General features: G+C 43.0%; 1 protein-coding gene and 1 long non-coding RNA gene across 2 annotated transcripts in view; one reads left to right on the top strand and one right to left on the bottom strand.

Moving 5' to 3' along the window:
* The window catches only part of LOC149465922 (cryptochrome DASH), a 48,404-nt gene extending 43,683 nt beyond the window's left edge, over positions 1 to 4,721 (top strand). The window contains exon 14 of the mRNA XM_089673144.1: positions 211 to 4,721. Within this exon, the coding sequence (XP_089529270.1) occupies positions 211 to 318 (108 nt within the window). The 3' untranslated portion in view covers positions 319 to 4,721. The remainder of the gene's footprint in view (positions 1 to 210) is intronic.
* Positions 4,722 to 10,395: 5,674 nt separating this feature from the next.
* Positions 10,396 to 22,717, bottom strand: LOC149465921 (uncharacterized). The gene is made up of 3 exons (XR_016312187.1): positions 22,596 to 22,717; positions 16,753 to 16,812; positions 10,396 to 11,714 (listed from the first exon to the last, which is right to left on the bottom strand). It is a non-coding gene; the product is annotated as an uncharacterized LOC149465921 (long non-coding RNA).
* Positions 22,718 to 22,812: the final 95 nt, after the last annotated feature.

Here is a 22,812-nt window from a genome sequence, read left to right as displayed (position 1 = left end):
GCCCACAGTAGAGATGCCGGTGCCGTGGAGGACAGAAGGGGAGAAGGGACGATGTAGGTGCGTACATCGCTGGACCCCAGTACAGGTAAGTGTGTGTTCATTAAAAGTCAGCAGCTACAGTTTTTGTAGCTGCTGATTTTTAATAAACACAAAAACGGCTGGAACTCCACTTTAGCATCTGAGTAAAACATTACATTTTGTGTTTTGCAGGATAGTGGTGCGGCACCAGCAAAGAGAGGAAAAGGTCCATCGTATACACCTAAACACCACAGGAACAGAGGAATAGATTTCTACTTTTCCAGGAATAAAGATGTATGACAGAAGAAATGGTCATTGAGGGTTTATTGCAATAGCTGCCAAAGACTTGACTGGAGTTCTGATACGTTTTTGATGAAAAGGCAACCATATAATGAAAAAGTTAACTTAGATGCCAAGTTCAGCCAAATACCATCAGTGGGTTACAATTGCTATAGCTGTATGTCAGTACATTCATATAGCCTGCATTTTGAATTTTACACATAGTATATCTGTGTTGCATTGCATTCATTCTGAATGGTAACCCAACACACCAATACCATGCGAAGAAATGCACCTTCCCTTCAGCACACTATAACACAGGTGTATAAGCATGATTATGGTGCACTGACTTGGCCAAAAATTGTGCAGGTGCATTTGTTCGTGCCTGCACAGTGTTTGGGCTGTCTTAACCCAATGCAAGTCAGCACACAATAAAAAGGTGTGGAACTGTGCAGGTAAATTTTAAAAGGACCGTAAAATTGAAGTTTGGCTAAAAAAATTCCTACGGCTTTAGCCGGTACACTTACCTGTAATTAAGTATGTTCCACATTATGCGGGCAGATAAATCCTGGAGAAATCTTCACTGCAGGGATGCCTGTCCTCTTCCTGGCATTGAACTTATGATGCTGTGATGGTTAATAGCTTCGGGTTTCCAGGCAGAACAACAGTAAAGATAATGCGACGAGGACCCTCTTCTTCCTCCACCTCCATTAGGAAAAGTTCTTTCTTTGATTTCACTGCCTGTAACACTATCTGTGAAGGGGGGAGCCTGATGAATAACAGAATTCTCTCTCCCCCATTCACAGACCATGTAATTAAACCTGTAATTAAGTATGTTCCACATTATGCAGGCAGAAGGATCCTGGAGAAATCTTCACTGCAGGGATGCCTGTCCTCTTCCTGGCATTGAACTCATGATGCTGTAATGGTTAATAGCTTCGGGTTTCCAGGCAGAACAACAATAAAGATAATGCGATGAGGACCCTCTTCCTCCTCCTCCATTAGGAAAAGTTCTTTCTTTGATTTCACTGCCTGTAACACTATCTGTGAAGGGGGGAGCCTGATGAGTAACAGAATTCTCTCTCCCCCATTCACAGACCATGTTATAAACAGTATAATCAATGAAGGAACATTTCCTAATGGAGGAAGAAGAAGAGGGCATGTACTTGTCAGTCTACCTGTACTGCTATTCTGTCTGAAGATCTGAATCTATTAACCATTTTAGCACAGGGAGTTCAGAGCCAGAAAATGGGGAGTACCTGCAGTGAAGATTTCACCAGGATCCAGCTGCCTGCACAACATGGGACATAATTATTACACATAAGTGACGTTACTGTTGTAGGGATTTTTTTTCGTATTGTACACACAGTGCAGGCAAGACCCTCATGGTATCAAAGCAGGGATCCGCAGGGACTGGGTATTTGGTGTTAGCTAAACTACCAGAGGTACCAGCTCAGTCTTAAAGTGGAATGAAACCCCCTTTCTCTTACAGCCAAGAAAGCTGCTCTCTTAGCCCTGTTTGATCTGCAGTAGCTATAGTGCTGCACATATGATTAGTTATGACACTAGCGAATTGATTGCTTGACAGTTTGGTTGAGTACACAAGCAGATGTAACAGTTATCATTCACAGCATGCCTTGAATGTAATGGTTTTGGGAAACAGTTAAATCCATTGGTTTAGTTCCTTTTTAAAGTGTAAGTTAACCCTAAGAATGAACTAATTTTCTCCCTTTCAGTCTGTTAACCACTTGCCATCCGCCCTATAGTAGAAGTACTGCTACAAGGCGGCACGGCTGCATAAAATCACGTATATATACGTGATTTGCATTGCCAGGTAGGGGGCACGCGTGCCACCCTATCTGCGCTGCTATTGGCTGGTGGGGATGTCAGTCAACAGCTCCCAGCTGGAGATTCCCGGCCAGCACTTGGTGACTGTTGGCAAAGCTGACAGGGAAGAGACCTGAGTGTAAACAACACAGGTCTCTCTCCTGTCAGCATGGACATGCTGCTTTGTATGTTGTGAGATACAAAGCAGCATGTCTCCCAAGTAAAACACACACAGCACACTGTTAACCCTTTGATCACCCCAGATGTTAACCCCTTCCTGCCCAGTGTCATTATTACAGTGTCAGTGGTTTTTATTAGCACTGACCACTGTATTTGTGTCACTGGGGATGTCAGTGGCAGTTAGTCAGTTCCCATCCAGTGTCAGAATGCCCGCTGCAGTCCTGCTATAGGTCTCTAATTGCCACCATTACTAGTATAAAAAAAATAAAATAATAAAAATTCCAGTATATATACCGCCATTTGTAGATGCTATAACTTTCATGTAAACCAATTAATATACAATTATTGGGATTTTTCTTAGCAAAGACATGAGGCAGAATACATTTTTGCCTAAATTTATGAAGAAATTTTATTTATTTATTTTTTTTATAGCAAACAGTCAAAAATATTATTTTTTTTCCTTCAAAATTGTCACTTTTTTTGTTTATAGCGCAAAAAATAAAAACCGCAGAGGTGATCAAATACCACTGAAAGAAAACTCTATTTGTGGGAAAAAATGACAAATATAATTTATGTACAGCGTTGCATGACTGTGCAATTGTCTGTTAAAGCAATGCAGCGCCTTTTTGCAAAAAATGGCCTGGTCAGGAAGGGGGGGTAAATCCTCTGGAGGGCAAGTGGGTAAAGTCGAAAGCAGTCGGTTATACTATTTTCTGTTTGATTGCAAAAGATGCCTGTAATTCTTCCAGATCCACAATCGTGGTGATGCCCTGTGCAATTTGCAGAGTTGTCAGTCCTGCCCTGTTGACCCATGTGAGCTACAAAAACCTTAATAAACCCACCAATTTAAAGTGGAGCCAAATTTAAAGTTTTAAAACTGCAAGCGGACAGCTCTTTTCATGTAAAAGAAACATGCTATGTGTCTTCTGCAGTAATACACATTTGCCTGCCTGCCCCGCAGTCTTCTAATGAACATACACGGAGTGGCACATGCATAGCTCAGTGTACACCCTGGCTGTGTCGGCACGACTGACTCTCTTGTGCATGTGAGGGATGTCATCCCTGCCAGCCAATCAAGAGGCCAAGAAATGGGCACCTGGAAGGAGCCTGTGAAGAAGAGGAGAGCGGCCGGTGAGGGAGGTAACCATCGCATCTCTGGAAGGAGGAAGTATTTCACAGAATTTAGTTCTGATTTTAATGGTTTCTGAAAACCGTTAAATTCAAGGCATGCCTTGAATAAAAACTGTCACAGTTGCTGGTGTACCAATGTTATTTCTCAGCCAAACTAATAAGCCATCAAAAGGCTGGTCTCATAGCTGATCACATGTATAACATCATGGCAAATGTGGATCAATTGGATCCTAAGATGTCAGCTTCCTGGGCTGTAAAGGATTAAAGGATGTAGTTCTGCTTTAAATATCTGGTGTAATATAGTACAGAGGTTTTGTTAATGCAAGGATTGCCTTTTCTGCATTTAATTAACAGCACATCTGTAATTTGTCAGTAAAGGATGTGACCCCAGCTGTGTGGGCATTATGGTATGCTGTTGAAGTCAATACAGAATATCTACAGGCATAATCGTCTATCTAAAAAACTGTTTGCGGGTGACATAAGTGGCAGTATATGTTAAGGAAATATACTATACATATATTTGAAGTATGGCTTTTCATTATTTTTCTGCTAGTGTGATGTGGGATGCTTTAGGCTATAATCTTGCCTTTTTTGAATGTTACATTTTTAGTTGTGAAAATATTTATTTTATTACAAAAAGAGTTTTAAAATAAATTGTGTTCTAAAGAATTCAGAGGTGTAAGTCTGTGTTCACAAAGTCATTTAGTATCCTGCTTTTTTTTATTTTTATTTATTTATTTTTTTAATGTTGCAATCAAGAACTTCATACCCTGTTCCATTGGAAGACAGACACTGTGGGATTCATGGATTCTCAGGACCACATTTTTCCTTAGACTCCTGTCCTGCTGATGCGCTTTTGTTGTGCTGGAATACACCTTTCCATTTGGACAAAAGCACATCAGAATTATTTCCTTTTAAATCCTATGAGAATTTTCACAAAACTGCGTTGCGTTTTGCGCTACGGTTTGAAAAGTTAAGTGAGTAGCACTTCCGCCTAGCACTAGGGTCGCCGTTTCTAATCCCATGCATGTGTTCCCTGTACCTGTGTGGGTTTCCTCTGCGTACTCTGCTTTCCTCCCACACTCCAAAGACATGCTGGTAGGTTAATTGGATCCTGTCTAAATTGGTCCTAGTGTGTATGAATGTTAGGGACTTTAGACTGTAAGCTCCTTGAGGGCAGGAACTGATGTGCATGTAGAATAATTATGTAAAGTGCTGTGTAAATTGATGGTGCTATAAAAGTACCTGTAATAATAATTAATAAATAATTAATTTTTTTCCCTTCTCATCTTTTCTGACTGTTTTTCACTAGTTTTGCATTTGGCTTGGGTCAGTGTCACTACTGGTAGCATGAGGCGATACCTGGACCCTACAGAGGTTGCACAGGCAGTCCAACTCTTCCAGGATGGCACATCAATACGTGCCATTGCTAGAAGGTCTCAAGAGCATGGAAAAGATTCCAGGAGACAGGCAGTTACTCAAGGAGAGCTGGACAGGGCTGTAGAAGGTCCTTAACCCATCAGCAGGACCAGTATCTGCTCCTTTATGCAAGGAGGAACAGGATGAGCACTGCCAGAGCCCTACAAAATGACCTCCATCAGGCCACTGGTGTGAATGTCTCTTACCAAACCATCAAAAACAGACTTCATGAGGGTGGCCTGAGGGCCCGATGTCTTCTAGTGGGCCCTGTGCTCACTGCATGGCACCATAGAGCTCGATTGGTATTTGCCAATGAACACTAGAATTGGCAGGTCCGTCACTGGTGTCCTGTGCTTTTCACAGATGAGAGCAGGTTCACCCTGTGACAGATGTAAAAGGGTCTAGAGAAGCCGTATAGAACGTTACCCTGCCTGTAACAGCATGACCATTTTGGTGGTGTGTTTGTGATGGTCTGGGGAGGCATATCCATGGAGGGATGCACAGACCTTTACAGGCTAGACAATCCTTGGACCCATTGTCAGACCCTACACTGGTGCAGTGGGTCCTGGGTTCTTCCTGGTGCACAGAAATGCCCGGCTTCATGTGGCGAGAGTATGCAGACAGTTCCTGGAAGATGAAGGAATTGATACAATGGCCCTCACACTCGCCTGACCTAAATCCAATAGAACACCTCTGGGATATCATATCTCAGTCCATCCGCCACCGCCAGGTTGCACCTCAGACTGGCCAGGAGCTCAGTGATGCCCTGGTCCAGATTTGGGAGAAAATACCCCAGGACACCATCCGCTGTCTCATTAGGAGCATGCCCCGACGTCAGGCATGCTAATAGCACGTGGGCGCCATACAAACTAATGAGTACCATTTTGAGTTGCAATGAAATTTCAGCAAAATGGGCTAGCCTGCTGCATCATGTTTTCACTTTGATTTTCGAGGTGCCTTTGAATTCAGTACTGTAGGTTGATAATTTTCATTTTCATCAATGATGGGGCATTCTTACGTTCCTAACACATTACCCAGTCCATATCAGTATCGATATTCAGCATGATATGTTTCCCCATTGAGATTTGATGTGTCTGGATATTTTCTATTTTTCGGGCCATTCAATGCAAACCCTAGTGATGGTTGTGCATGAAAATCCCAGTAGATCAGCAGTTTTTGAAATACTCGGACCAGCCCAGGGGCGGACTGACCATTTGGAAACTCGGGCACTGCCCGAGGGCCTGGGGTCAGTAGGGGGCCCCATAAAAATGCCCTGGTACCTTTTTCATAGGCTTTTTTGAGTTTTGGCATGGACACAGGGGCCCCATGATCCCCTACTGCCCGGGGGCCCCATGAGTTGTCCGTCAACCCCTGGACCAGCCCGTCTGGCACCAACAACTATGCCAGGTTCAAGGTCATTTATATCCCCTTTCTTCCCCATTCTGATCGGTTTGAACTTCAGTAAGTCGTCTTCATCAAGTCTAGATGCCTAAATGCATTGAGTTGCTGTCAAGTGATTGGCAAGTATCACAAGACCTTTACCTACAGCAAGATGACAGGACCAAGCAGGAAGGAGCTGCTTACAGTGGAGAAAATAATGATTTGATCCCCTGCAGATTTTGTAAGTTTGCCTGCTTACAAAGAAATGAAGAGTCTATCATTTTTATCATAGGTGTATTTTAAATGATAGACAAAACAAATGATACAAATGTTATAAATTGAGTTGCAGTTCAGCGAGTAAAATAAGTATTTGATCCCCTACCAACCAACAATAATTCTGGCTCCCACAGACTGGTTATGTGCTCATGTGGTACATAGATTAGTCTTGTCAATTGAAGAATGTGCTCCTAACGACAACTCGTTATGTGTATAAAAGACACCTGTCCACAGAATCTCTTTCTTCCATTCAAACTTCACCATCATGGTCAAGACCAAAGAGCTGTCAAAGGACATCAGGGACAAGATTGTAGACCTGTACAAGGCTGGAATGGGCTTCAAGACCATCAGCAAGACGTTTGGTGAGAAGGATACAACTATTGTAGTGATTATTCGCAAATGGGAGAAATACAAAATAACCATCAATCTCCCTCGTGTCTGGAGCTCCATGCAAGATATCACTTCATGGGGTAAGGATGATCATGAGAAAAGTGAGGGATCAGCCCAGAACTACATGGGAGGAGCTTGTGAATGACCTCAAGGCAGTTTGGGACCACAGTCATCAAACAAACCATTGGTAACACAATACACCACCATCCTGCAGCGCCAGCAAGGTCCCCCTCCTCAAGAAGGCACATGTAAAGACCCATCTGATGTTTGCCAGTGAACATCTAAATAATTAAGAGAAGGATGGGAGAAAGTGCTGTGGTCAGATATGACCAAAATTGAGCTCTTTGGCATTTAACTCGACTTGCCGTGTTTGGAGGAAGAAAAAAGCTGATTATGACTCTAAGAACACCATCCCTACAGTCAAGCACAGAGGTGAAAACATTATGCTTTGGGGCTGTTTCTCTGCTAAAGGTACAGGCTGACTTTGCCGCATTGAGGGGCCCATGGACGGGGCCATGCATTGTAAAATCTTGGATGTGAAACTTCTTCCCTCACCCAGAACACTGAAGATGGGTCATGGATGGGACATCCAGCATGACAATATCCCAAAACATAGCACCAAGACAACACGGGAGTGGCTCAAGAAGAAGGCCTAGCCAGTCTCCAGACCTTAATCCTGTAGATAATTTATGGAGGGAGCTGAAACTTAGAGTTGCCAAGTGACAGCCAAGAAACCTTAAGGATTTAGAGAAGATCTATAAAGAAGAGTGGACCAAAATCCCTCCTGAGATATGTGCAGACCTGGTAAAAACTACAAGAAATGTCTTACCTCTGTGCTTACCAACAAGGGTTTCTCCATCAAGTACTAAGTGATTTTTTGTTTGGGGATCAAATACATATTTTTACTTAATGGACTGCAACTCAATTTTGTATGATGTGCTTTTTCTGGATTTTTGGTTGATATTTTGTCTCCATCATTTAAAATACACCTATGATAAAAATTATAGACCCTTTATTCTTTGTAAGTAGGCAAACTTACAAAATCTGCAGCGGATCAAATAATTATTTCCCCCGCTGTATAAGATATATATTACTGCCTCTGTTCCAAAGTAGAATAGCACCGAGTGCACCAGTTTTAATAAATCTACCCCACTGTCTTCATGCACTGGATCTCCCCGCAGTCAGCCAGTACACATCACTTCTGTGAATATTTTATCAAATATTAGCTAAATCAGACGGCATTGAATAACCTCTGCCCATAAAAGAACATGAAAACACTTAAACCATAGGGACAGAACTTATCCCTCAAATGTCCAAATTTGTTAAATAATCATATATATTAATTAAAAAAACAGGGCATGTGGACAATGTGGATAACGGTATTAGCAATTTGCCAAAAGAGATCGTACTCAAGTAGATCAGCTACACATTCCTTTCCCTCTGCTCCATGAAACCAAAACTCTACTAAACAGTCATTGTTCTGTTGTCCAACAGCACAGCTAGTCAGGAGTATTGGATATTAAAGTGCAACTTCACTCTCTCAACCAACATTGACTATTTTTAATCATCATGCTGTTAATATTAGTAAATAGGAAAGTATATCATATTTACTTGTATTATTTTTTTTTTACATTTCTTTAGTTACTTCCCAGTTTCCAGGCCTAGGCAAATTATGTCATACATTGCAGGAGTCTTCAGCAGGGAAGGAGGAGGTTTCTCAGATAAGCCTGAGCCAAGGGCAGATGGATTCCAGGACGTAAATGCTATGTGAATCATCTGCCCTTACTTAAGATGGCCAGAAATGCTAGGAGGGTGTTTTTCAGAATGATCTCTCAGCAAAATAAAGCACGGAGACATGGATGGATGGGGGAGCTTGCTTCGTTATTAAAAAGGAATAAAATAGCATTTTTGGTTTGTGGTGCTTAGGAGCAGTGTATTGCCACTTTAAGAAGCTACCTGTTTGACAGCACTCCAGTGATCTTTGGGCTAGTAAACAGTATATACCACAGCAGCCAAATGGTAATAGCCAATGCTGGACTCCCACAGATTCTGCAATCTGCAACAATCTCTATCCCAGCCTTGCTGGCAATGGGCAGTGGAGGCAAACTCCCCTCTCTCTTCCTCACTTGCAGTACAGTCCAGATCCCAGCATTGTCTCCCTGGCAGAGTTGTTCCTTCAGACACATAGGGGGAGATTTACTAAAATTGGTGCACTCAGAATCTGGTGCAGCTCTGTGTGGTAGCCAATCAGCTTCTAACTTCATCTTGTTCAATTAGGCTTTGGCAATAAAACCTGGAAGCGGATTGGTTTCCATGCAGAGTTGCGCCAGATTTTGCACTCTCCAGTTTTAGTAAATTACCCCCTACAATGAGCTCCTGCCCTCAAACTTCCTTCCACCCTCAAGCTGATGCTGCTTCACTGCATGTATAGGGATGGCCATAGACATTGATAACGGCTGACATTCCCATATGTACACATGTATAGGGATGGCCATAGACCTTAATAACGGCTGACATTCCCATATGTACACATGTATAGGGATGGCCATAGACATTGATAACGGCTGACATTCCCATATGTACACATGTATAGGGATGGCCATAGACATTGATAATGGCTGACATTCCATATGCACACATGTATAGGGCTGGCCATAGACATTGATGACAGCAGACATTTCCATATGTAAACATATATAGGGCTGGCCATAGACGTTGATGACAGCTGGCATTCCCATATGTAAACATGTTTAGGGATGGCCATAGACATTGATAACAGCTGACATTCCCATATGTAAATATGTATAGGGATGGCCATAGACATTGATAATGGCTGACATTCCCATATGTACACATGTATAAGGATGGGGGGGCAATTACTGGAACCAATCCCCTGTGTGGCTCTCTCTACAGCAGCTAAAAACTAGTGGAAGGGAGATGAGAAGAAGCCAGCTTACAGCTGCTGCAGAGAGAGCCATACAGGGGGTTGGTTCTAGTAATTGCCCCCCATACTGTGCTGATCACCCTCCCTGCCCACATTCAATTCACCTAGCTGCCTGGGCCCCCCTGCTGGCCTGGGCCCTGTACAGCAGGGCTGGTGGTACCCCCTTATCCACGGCCCTGGGGAGGAGTACACAGAGAGGAGCAGGACACACTTTCTGGGTAAAACTGCCAGTTAACAAAGCCTCTGCCCCCTTGTGATGTCATCATGCGCTGTGATTGGCCAAAGCATTGCACTTGACCTGTGGTCAGGTGCATTGCTTTGGCCAATCACAATACACTGTCAGGGCGCAGTGCATTGTGGGGCATGGCAGGTGAATAGCCCGCCGAACACTCTAACCGTTAGTGCGAACGGCCTACGTCTGAGTCGACCTTACGTTCAACTCTAACATGAAGCCCATCTCTAGTGCCTAGGGGTGCACCAAAACATTTAGTCCGATTGGCCGATATGAAAATAAGCACCCATACAGATGCCGAAAATAACCCAGCCCCCTCGCCGCTGCCCGCCCGCTGCTGTAGCCACAGCTTGGTAGTTCTCAGCCTTACCTGAGAAACCACCGAACGATCCCGCCGCTGGGCATATATGTAAGTGAAGGAAAGATGGCCTCCAATCATCTCTATGCCCTTGGAGGACTGGAGCGATGTCACTTCCGGTTCCGGCGCCTTGTAAAGAAGGCCATTTTTTTTTTTTTTAAAGCACTAGATCAATGCTTTTTTTGATCTAATGCTTTACATTGTAGAGGAGAGATGTGGGGTCTTATTGACCTCATATCTCGCCATAAAGAGGACCTGTCACTAACTATTTCTAACACAAGGGATGCATACATTCCTTGTGATAGGAATAAAAGTGATTTTTTTTTTTCCCCAAAGGGACAGTGTTAATAAATAAATGAATAAATGGGGGGGGGGAGGTTAAAGTGCCCCTATCCACCCATGCTCTTAAGTAGTGGTGAACGCATACTTTGGTCACGCCCACATATGTAAATGGTATTCAAGCCACATGTGATGTATCTCCACAAACATCAGAGCAAGAGCAATAATTCTAGTACAAGACCTCCTCTGTAACTTTTCACTGGTAACCTGTAGAAATTTTTAAAGTATCACTCATGGAGATTTTTAAGTACCGTAGTTTGACGTCATTCCACGAGCGTGCGCAATTTTAAAGCACGACACGGGTATCTATTTACTCAGCGTAACATCATCTCAGCGTAACATCATCTTTCATATTTTACAAAAACATTGGGGTATATATTGTTTTTTTTAAATCATTAAAGTGTATTTTTTTCCCAAAAAATTGTGTTTGAAAAATATATTAATTTTTAAAAACTGTCCATTTTGGTTTCGGTTTTCGGACAAGTGCAGCCTGAAGTTTTTGTTTTGGCACCAGAATTTTCATTTCGGTGCACCACTACTAGTGCCCACCGATAACCTGGAAACACAGATGAAGATGGAAGGAATCAATGAAGTGCTGGAGACCGAATTAACAGAGGAGATGCAGAATGCTTATTGCGGGTTCTTGTTCACCAGTAGTAGATGGGGAGAAATAAAAAGACCACGGTTCCATCAGCTTCCTCTGTAGACGAACCACCAGTCATTCCAGACAAAAAAAAATGTAAGGATGTATTGTTGATGACCACAGGAGTCAGCAGTAGGTAATGTGACTTTTTTCTGCATGCGTGTTGGACTGCTTGTGAGGGGAGGTTGGAGGCCGGTAGCCTTTTCTGCAGGCGTGCGTTGGACTGACTGTGAGGGGAGGTTGGTGGCTGGTAGTCTAGTTGGTGGCTGGTAGTCTAGTTGGTGTCAGTGGATACACCCTGAATATGGAAGTAACATGTAACATGTTATGAAAGATGAACTTTAAGGTTTATCCATATGGGCCATAAAAGAAGCCTGCAGTGAGGTTTTCAACCTGCTATTGCTAACCACCTTATAAAAACACGAATTGTCTGGCTGTTTCTAGTTTCAATAATTTGAGTCACTAACCCGGAATAAGTCAGCACTCACAATCTGCGTGCTTATTCCAATCAATGACCAAACCAACTGGATCAGCATCATAGTTATCTAGCTTTTTTGGAAATGGTCACCAATGCAAGCACATATTGTATATTGTCACCTGACAAGTTTGTTTTAGGGCTGATGCAGTCCAGTGCATTTTTATTCTGCATCAAAAATGCATGGACAGTGTTTAGCATGGATTCAATTGGCCCTACTCATATAGAAGAAAAATATATTTGAAATTATATATATATATATATAATTATTATTATTATACAGTATTTATAAAGCGCCAATAGTTTGCTCAGCGCTGTACATTACAAAGGGGGACAGAACATGTGACAGAACAATACCAATACAATGCAAAACATGAGGGGATTGAGGGCCCTGCTCTTTCGAGCTTACAATCTAGGAGGGAGGGGATGGTGGCACAGGAGGAGATAGCTGTGGGGGATGGAGTAGTAGGAAGAGTGGAGGAGGTTAGCAGGGGGTGGGGTAGGCTTCCCTAAAGAGATGGGTTTTCAGGGTGCACCTAAAGGAGAGGAGAGTAGGTGATAATCTGACAGGTTGGGGCAGGGAGTTCCAGAGGATGGGTGACACCCTGGAGAAGTCCTGGAGGCGGGCATGAAAGGAAGAGATCAGGGAACTAGAGAGAAGGAGGTCTTGTGAGGAGCGGAGTGTGCGTGCTGGGCGGTACTTGGATATTAGGTCAGTGATGTAGTTCGGGGCAGTATGGTGGACAGCTTTGTACGTCAGTGATAGGATTTTGAATTTGATCCGTTGCGCAATCGGAAGCCAGTGGAGGGATTGGCAGAGGGGGGTGGCAGAAACGGAGCGGTTGGAAAGGTGAATGAGTCTGGCAGCCGTATTCAGGATCGACTGAAGCGGGGATAGCCAGTGGCGAGGCAGGCCAGTGAGGAGGGAGTTGCAGTAGTCGAGTCGTGATATGAGGGAGTGGATGAGCTGTTTAGTGGTTTCTGGGGTTAGGAACGTGCGGATTTTGGCGATGTTGCGGAGGTGGAGTCTGCACGAGTTTGTTAAAAATTGGACTTGGGGCTGGAAGGATAGGTTGGAGTCCAGAATGACACCAAGTACTCTGGCCTGCGGGGTGGGTTTGATGGTGGCATTGTTGGATGTGATGGAGAAGTCAATGGGGGGTGGTGTCCGGGCTGGGGGGAAGACAAGAAACTCGGTTTTGGAGAGGTTCAGTTTAAGGAAGTGGAGCGACATCCAGTCTGATATGTCGCTCAGTAGGTGTGTGATTCGGGCGGAGACCGAGGGGGTGAGGTGGGGGGTTGAGAGATAGATTTGTGTGTCGTCGGCATAGAGGTGGTAGTTGAAGCCGTGAGAGTGTATGAGTTGGCCAAGGGAGGAGGTGTAGATGGAGAAGAGAAGGGGCCCGAGGACAGAGCCTTGAGGGACCCCAACAGAGAGGGGGAGTGAGGGGGAGGTGGTAGCATTATAGGTAACGCTGAAAGAGCGTTGTGACAGGTAGGATGAGAGCCAGGAGAGAGCAGAATCTCTGAGGCCGAGGGAGTGTAGTTTTTTGAGGAGGAGGGGGTGGTCGACTGTGTTGAAGGCCGCAGAGAGGCAGGTCATTGGAGAGTTTGAGTAAGGCAGTTTCGGTGGAGTGTAGGGGACGGAAGCTGGACTGTAGGGGATCGAGGAGGTTGTTGTCGTTGAGGTGAGAGCTTAGGCGGGTGTAGACTAGGCGCTCGAGGAGTTTAGATGTAAATGGGAGCAGGGAGATGGGTCTGAGGTTGTTTGGGTCATTGGGGTCCAGGGAGGGCTTTTTAAGTATGGGGGTGATGTGTGCATGTTTCAGAGGGGAGGAGAAAGTGCCGGAGGAGAGGGAGAGATTGAAGATGTGGTTGAGGGAGCATAGGATGGAGGGGGAGGGAGGTCGTAGGAGTTGTGAGGGGATAGGGTCGAGGGGGCAGGTGGTGAGGCGGGCATATAATATATAATATATAGTATATATTTTTAAAAATATATTTTTGTAAATATATTCTTTAGATTTGTTTAATATATAATGAAGTAATTTTAACATATATTTTTACATATATTTGTAAATGCATTCCAAAAATGTAGATTTGTATTTTTAAAGACATGCAGTATATTTGAAATGTATTTTAAAAAATATTTTTCATATATTTTGAAATAAAAATGCATTTTAACATTCAGTATATATATGTACATTTATTGAAATATATTTTGAAATATATTGAATATGGACAAAATTGTAGCATTTCAAACATATGGCAATATATTTGGGAAGAATATTTTTAAAATATATTTCAAATATATTTTTCTTCCATGTGGGTAGTTCACACCAGGGCAATACGTTCCCTTGAAGTCAACAAAAGTAGAACATGTTGTATATTTTCTGTATGGAACGCATCTGGAATGCAGCAAAGTGAATCAAGAACGCACATGTCCTTAATTGAGATGAAGAAAAAGAGGGGAAAAACACACTGGAACACATAAAAAATGCACCAGAATACATCAAAAACATGCATGGAGAAACAAATCCGAAACCCAGAAATTGTGGTGTGAACCGGCCCTCAATAAAGATGCTGTTGGCCACTGGATTACAGTATATTAATATATATGTTGCCTTTTTTTTGGTACAGCAAAAGACACAATGTAGTTTCAGAGCAACGTACATATATAAGAGTTTTTTTCCTGGCCCCTCCCTCCTGTTGGGTGCCCCCAGAAGCAAGCAGCTTGCTATACAGGCACCCGCTGCTCCGTGTGTCCATTCACGCTTGGCCCCGCTCCCTCTCTTCATTGGCTGACTGGCTGTGATAACAATGGCTCCCACTTGCTGTCTCAGCCAATGAGGAGGCAGGGACCTGGGACCTGGATCTCGATGGGGCTCAGGTAAGTATTAAGGGGACTGGGGGAGCTGATGCACACAGAAGTTTTTTATCTTCATGCATAGAATGCATGAAGGTACAAAAACCTTAAGCCTTTACAACCACTTTAAGGGTCATCCAGCCCTGAGGAGTACGAGATGCCTCTCAGAAAGAAGGAGGGGTGTGCCAGGGAAGATAATTACAAAAAACCTCCTGCGCTCACAAGGACTCCTACCCTATAACCATAAGCTGCTGACACTAAGCTTATACCCAAAATAAGTGAATAAACAGTGCAAAAATTATGAGTGCAGCGCTAATTAGTATCTAATAGAACTGTAATACAATATATACTCAATCCCCAAAATAAATCCAAGATACTCAATACATATACAGTGTCATGCATGTATTCCCTCATGGGGAATATCTCGTGCAAAAACGTGAAAATAAAGTAATATATACTATAATAACATATATACTAATAATAAACAGTGCCACACAAAAAGTGCACAAAGGAATGAACGATAGTTCAAATACGAGAAAAGTCCAAAGTTAATAATAATAATACTGATGATGCTGTGCTTAATGATGAACTTCACACTCCACTCTTCATGCAAAATTATGTGCAGTGTACGTGATTCACACGTGACAATCCTTAACAGCCAAAATGCCCCCTCACCTCCTTCCTTAGACCCCAAGGGGCCAGCACGCTTTCAGGATCACACGATCCTATCAGTATGGATCACTCTCTAGAAAATATCTTCCTCCTCCAGCGTCCACCAGTTTAGCAGCCAGCTCCTCCCAGGGTCATAGTAAGACACAAGCAGAGACCCTCCATAGTGCAACCAGTAATTTTATTGGTAATAGGTATAAAAAGTAGATTTCCACTCACAAAACGATGAATCTTCCAGCCTCCTACCACATGCTATGGGTGTACTGCATGGGTAATACACAGGGTGTTCCAATATGGCCCCCACGCCGGAAATGACGTCACCGCGATTACCGGAAGCTCCTCCCCACGTACCGACTAGTTGTGTCACGCCCACTTCGTGACTTCATCAGGCCCTGATGAAGTCACGAAGTGGGCGTGACGCAACTAGTCGGTAGAGTGGAGTGTGAAGTTCATCATTAAGCACAGCATCATCAGTATTATTATTATTAACTTTGGACTTTTCTCGTATTTGAACTATCGTTCATTCCTTTGTGCACTTTTTGTGTGGCACTGTTTATTATTAGTATATATGTTATTATAGTATATATTACTTTATTTTCACGTTTTTGCACGAGATATTCCCCATGAGGGAATACATGCATGACACTGTATATGTATTGAGTATCTTGGATTTATTTTGGGGATTGAGTATATATTGTATTACGGTTCTATTAGATACTAATTAGCGCTGCACTCATAATTTTTGCGCCAGAGAAGGCCAAGGAGGGTGGAAGGGGTTACATCTCCTATCGAGATTTTTTGGATAGTGTGGGCAAGAAATAGAAACAGACATTGTTCCTGTGATCCTAATGGGGGGATTGCCCTATATTCCTGTTCTTGTGGGACAATAAATGGCGGAGGGAGAGGCTGTCATCAGGACAGGAATGCATAGACAGCAATAGACACATTTGGGTTTATTTACTGAACCTGGAGAGTGTGAAATCAGGCTCACTGCATAGAAACCAATCAGCTTCCAGGTTTTATTGCCAAAGCTTAACTGAACAAGCTGAAGTTAGAAGCTGATTGGCTACCATGCACAGCGGCACCACACTTTGCACTCTCCAGTTTTAGTAAATAACCCCCATTGCTAGAAGTTGTACCCTTCCAAATGTTTTTTGTCTGTGTCCCTGTTGCAGAAATTTCCTATAACTTCCTGCCCCTTATGAATGCTTCTGGATAGACCATATTAGAAATCCCAGTAGTTGATTTGAATGATTTTAAAGTCAGGGCACCCAAGGATCTTCAGAATGACAATGGCAATCACAATGTAATAGAGCAGGCTATACTTACAGTGTCTGCTAAATTCACCATTGATTTGGCAAACCTACTTGTAAGACCCATAGACTTCCGCTGAAAGAAACAAGGAACTGCTGTAAAGTCAATACAATAATATAAAGGGTCCGGGGATCATTTCTCATATCAATATTGCTCTGCTGTAAATGACAGAAATAAAGAGATTGTATTGTTAATTTCTCATCTAGACTGGCTTCTTCTACACATGCACACAGGTGTCCAAATAACATGTTTGTAGCATGTTCCCTAATACCCACTGTTATCACTGAAGCAGAAAGTGTATTGTACCAGATGGAGCAATGCGCAGAAGTACCTGGCAAAGACTTTGCCTTGCTGGGCTAACCCTCGATTCCCACTACTGTGGGCCATGTGGCCCGCATTTGCTAAGGCACAACAGCCTATTCATTTGAATGCGCTGCTGTGCCACATTTCCCGCAAGAAAAAAGGTGTATGCACCTTGCTGAAAATGCATCTTCAAGGAAACCACATGGTCTTTGTGACTCTACAGTTTCCCTGCAGTTCCTGCACCTGCAATCGTGCTGCAGGTTGAGATGTGTTGGGGTGCCATTCACTCACAAGAGTAACATGATTTGACTGCGGGTGCAATAACAGATGCGATTTCTGCACCTGCAACCATCCCGCAGCCTGTGGGCTAGTGTAACCCAAGCGTTAATAGATGTTCTCGGAGCTCTTCTGGTAGACAGTTTCTAAGTTAATTGCAAGCACAATTTTGAAGCTACTATTCAGGAATTTTGTCCCAAAGCAGCACACAAATGCTCTATATTATCTGGTGATATGTCCCAGTAATAATTATAAAGGGTTTTTTTTGCAATAGTAAATAGTAGTACATTTTTGCTAAGTAAGTTATTATTTTATGATTTTTTAAATTAATATACACAGTATATTATCATAGACCCCTCACCAGCAACAATAGATCTCCCAGAAGCCATCATCAATAGACCCCTTTCTCAGCAGTAGATCCCTCAGCAACATAAGACCCCCCTCACAATGATAGAGCCCCACCAGCGACAATAGATTCAGATGCAACAATAGATCCCCCAGCAGACACCAGCTCTAGACCCTCCAGTACACCTCAGCACCCCATGCTGTTACATACATTAAGTGCTGGAGGTAACAGAACTATGTTCCCCCACGTTCCTGCTGAAAAGAATCAGAATCCCTGTCAATTCCTTGCTGAATGGCATGTGCTAAGCAAATAGACTGATGGTGGGGTGGCCATTCATGTCAGCAGCTCCCCCAAATTATTTACAGCACAATTTTGGTAGCATAATTATTAATATGGAATGCTTGCTCCTTGTAAAGAACATTATTTTTTAGCAAATTGTTATGGGTTAAGTTTCACTTTAAGGGAAAGCTGGAGATTTAAACTTGAACTAAAAGAAAAACTTTTTTTTTAGTTTTGAATAGAATGGAGAGGGATTAGAACACCTGTCAGTTTTTGTTGCTGTCGGTGTTCCTGTCACTTAAAGTGGTTCTAAAGGAGGTTTTTTTTCACCTTCATGCATTCTCTGTGTAGCAGCCCCCCCCCCCCAATACTCACCTAAACCCACTCTCAATCCAGTTATGTGCACTGGAGTCTCGGCTATCCAAAGACTCCCTCTCCTCATTGGCTGAGACAGAAGCAGGGGCCATTGCCTCCCACTGCTGTCGATCATAGACAGTGAGCCAATGAGAAGAGAGAGGGAGTGGGACTGAGCCGCGACTCTGTGTGTGAATGGACACACGGAGCAGCGGGTGCCCCCATAGCAAGCTGCTATGGGGGAGCCGAGAAGAGGAGGATCCAGGCTGCTTTGTGCAAAACCACTGCACACAGCAGGTAAGTATAGACACGTTTGTTATGTTTTCTTAAAAAAAATACGCATTTACAATCACTTTAACCACTTGCACTCCTGAGGATTTACCCCCCTTCCTGACCAGGCTATTTTTTGCATTACTGTGCTGTGTTACTTTAACTGACAATTGCGCAGTCATGCAACGCTGCACCCAAATGAAATTTATGTCCTTTTTCTCCCATGAATTGAGCTTTCTTTCGGTGGTATTTGATCGCCTGTGCGTTTTTAATTTTTGCGCTATAAAAAAAAAAGACTGACAATTTTGAAAAAAACAACTATATTTTTGATTTTTTGCTATTAAACATGTCCAGTACAAAATTAAAAAAATCTAACTTCATCATAAATTTAGGTCAAAATGTATTCTGCTACATGTTTTTGGTAAAAAAAAATTCCCAATACGTGTAAATGAATTGGTTTACGTGAAAGTTATAGCGTTTAAAAATGGCGGTATATATACTGGGCTTTTTATATATATATATATATATATATATATATATATATATATATATATACAGTTGTGTTCAAAATAATAGCAGTGTGTTGAAAAAAGTGAGTAAAACTCAAAATCCTTCTAATAGCTTTTATTTCCATACACACAAATGCATTGGGAACACTACACATTCTATTCTAAATTAAAACAAGAAGAAAAATATATCAAATTTGTGTTGTTCCTCTAAAACAATTGAAGAAAAGTGAATATTAGACTGTTCAAAAAAATAGCAGTGTTTGTATTCTTCTTTACAAACTCAAACATTCACTATATAAACTGAAAAATGTTTGAAGATTTTGCTTTCCTTTGAATCACTTAATGAATATTTAGTTGTATAAGCACTGTTTCTGAGAACTGCTGTACATCTGTGTTGCATGGAGTCAACCAACTTCTGGCACCTGTGAACAGGTATTCCAGCCCAGGATGATTGGACTACATTCCACAGTTCTTCTCTATTTCTTGGTTTTGCCTCAGAAACTGCATTTTTGATGTCACCCCACAAGTTTTCTATTGGATTAAGATCCAGGGATTGGGCTGGCCACTCCATAACGTCAATCTTGTTGGTCTGGAACCAAGATGTTGCACATTTACTGGTGTGTTTGGGGTCGTTGTCTTGTTGGAACACCCATTTCAAGGGCATTTCCTCTTCAGCATAAAGCAGCATGACCTCTTCAAGTATTCTGATGTATTCAAACTGATCCATGATCCCTGGTATGTGATAAATAGGCCCAACACCGTAGTATGAGAAACATCCCTATATCATGATGCTTGCGCAACCATGCTTCACTGTCTTCACAGTGTACTGTGGCTTGAATTCAGTGTTTGGGGGTCGTCTGACAAACTGTCTCCGGCCACTAGATCCAAAAAGAACAATCTTACTTTCATCAGTCCACAAAATGTTGCGCCATTTCTCTTTAGGCCAGTCAACGTACTCTTTGGCAAATTGTAACCTCTTCAGCACGTCTTTTTTTCAACAGTGGGACTTTGCGGGGGCTTCTTGCAGATAGCTTGGCTTCACATAGGCATCTTCTAATTGTAACAGTACTCACAGGTAACTTTACACCTTCTTTGATCTTCCTGGAGCTGATTGTTGGCTGAGTCCTTGCCATTTTGGCTATTCTTCTATCCATTCGAATGGTAGTTTTTTGCTTTCTTCCACGTCTTTCAGGTTTTGGTTGCTATTTTAAAGCATTTGCGATCATTTTAGCTGAGCAGCCTATCATTTTCTGCACTTCTTTATATGTTTTCCCCTCTCCAATCAATTTTTTAATCAAGGTACGCTGTTCTTCTGAACAATGTCTGGAACGACCCATTTTCCTCAGAATTTCAGAGAAATGCACTGTAACCAGCATGTACAACATTTGCTGCCTTCCTTCCTTAAATAAGGGCAATAATTGCCACCTGTTTTTCAAAGAATGAATGACCTCACTAATAGAACTCCACACTGCTATTATTTTGAACATGCACCTTTCAATTAGTGATTCAATTACACAGAATCAGCAGCATGCATGTCATGACTGTTGGGTCTGTTGGATTTCTATTACTCTACTACACCTGCTAGTAAATTATTTGCCATGTAGAAATATCATTTCTACCAAAAACAGTGATTGATCAGGTTAGTGATGTCTGACTGCTATTATTTTGAACACAACTGTATATATATATATATTTTTTTTTATTAGTAATGATGGCGCTCAGTGACTTATAGTGGAAATGCAGCAGGCATTCTGACACTGAGGGGAACTGACATCCCCAGTGACACCAATACAGTGAACAGTGATAAAAAAAGCACTTACACAGCCATCCAAAGCAGTTTGCAGGAGCCGACAGGGAGGAGAACTGTTTTGTTTACAAACAGTTCTCCTCCCCGTCAGAGATCCTCGGCAATCACTGGGCGCTGGCGAGAAATCCCAGCAGACTACAGGACCATTCAGAAAGTGCAGCGCTACTTGCGCATGCGCAGTGGGCACCCGGCTCAAGCTTTCACAGCCGGATGCCCACACTGGAGATGTCGGCGCTGGGAACACAGGGCAGCCAGTGAAATGGGCTGCAGGGGGAGGACACTGCAGGATTGAGGGACAGGTGAGTGGCTGTTTTTTAAAAATCAGCAGCTACAGTTTCACTGGAACTACTCTTTAATTTGCAGAAATTTCCTCTCACTTCTTGTCTGGCAAAGAGATAGGAAAGAGAAGGGAAATCTGCGAAATGAAACACAGATTGTGAAAAAAACCTGCCAGGGGTTCTAAACCCTTCCTTACTCTGTCCAAAATTATTTAAAAAGCTTTGCCTACAGTTCTACTTTAACCGCCTCCCGCCCACCATATAAGGTAAAGACGGGAGGGAGACAGTTCTCTTGTTCTGGGAGGACGTCATATGAAGTTCTCCCACTCCAACTGCACATGCGCACCCCCGGGGGTGCGTGGCGCGGCAATCGGTGGTGCGCTGTGTCCCTGGGACACAGAGGATCACCGATCACTGTAAAGAGCCGATGATATCTAATCACAGCTGGTCAATGTAAATAGGAAATGCCAGTTATCGGAAATAGGAAGTTCTGGAAATACATTTCCATGTAAATAGGAAATGCCGCTTATCAGCAGTCCTCTCCTCCCACTGACAGCTCGTGGGGAGAGGAGAGCCCTTAATTGGTATTCCTCAGAGGGGACATCTACACTGATCATCAGGGCACTGATGATCAGTTTAGCCCCATCAGTGCCACCTGTCAGTGCCCATCAATGCCACATACCAGTGCACATCAATGCCACATAATGCCCATTAGAGCTGCCTTTCAGTGCTGCCTATCAGTGCCAGTGTTACCAGTGTTGCCAATCAGTGCCAATTAGTGCCACCTATCAGTGCCAATCAGTGCTGCCTATCAGTGCTCATCAGTGCTGCCTCTCAGTGTCCGGGAGTGCTGCTTCTCAGTGTCTGTCAGTGCAGCCTAACAGTTCCAATCAGTGCCGCCTAACAGTTCCAATCAGTGCCGTCTATCAGTGCTAGTCAGTGTCGCGTATCAGTGCCATATATGAGTGCTGCCTTTCAGTGCCCATCAGTGATGCCTGCCAATGCCCATCAGTGCCACCTACCAGTGCCTTATCAGTGCCGCCTATCAGTGCCCATCACTGCAACCTCATTAGCGCACATCAGTATAGGAGAAAAATTACTTATTTACAAAATTTTATAACAGAAACTGAGAAAAAAAATGTTTTTTTCAAAAATTTGTCTTTTTTAGTTTGTTTAGCAAAAAATAAAACCCCATGATTACCCCGTGATTAAATACCACCAAAGGAAAGCTCTGTCTGTCTCAAAGAAATGATAAACATTTAGTTTGGGTACAGTGTTGCATGACCGCGCAATTGTCATTCAGAGTGCGACAGCGCTGAAAGCTAGAAATTGGCCTGGGCAGGAGGGGGGTGATAGTGCCCAGGAGGGGGGTGATAGTGCCCAGTAGGCAAGGGGCTAAACAACTGAAGTGCCTTTTAAAATCGTATAACTTCTACCTTTGTGTGACGTCAGGAGTGGAGGGGGAGGAGCTGACACTGATCCGGTAATACAGCTCTATAGTAACACATCATTTCCCACACATTGCTCAAACTTCTCACCAACTTCCTGAATCTTCAGACACTTCCACACACACACAGGGCGGGGGGGGTCATGATCATTTAACAAAACACTGCTGCGATTCCTGAAATGTGTCCATTGAACCAGAAGCAGAAT

Source organism: Staurois parvus, unplaced genomic scaffold (genome assembly GCF_062004578.1).
Source record: "Staurois parvus isolate SC_StPar_1 unplaced genomic scaffold, SC_StPar_1.0 ptg000136l, whole genome shotgun sequence".
Taxonomy (NCBI): domain Eukaryota; kingdom Metazoa; phylum Chordata; class Amphibia; order Anura; family Ranidae; genus Staurois; species Staurois parvus.
Note: the sequence above shows the minus strand (reverse complement) of the source record. Positions and strands in the feature narration are given on the sequence as shown.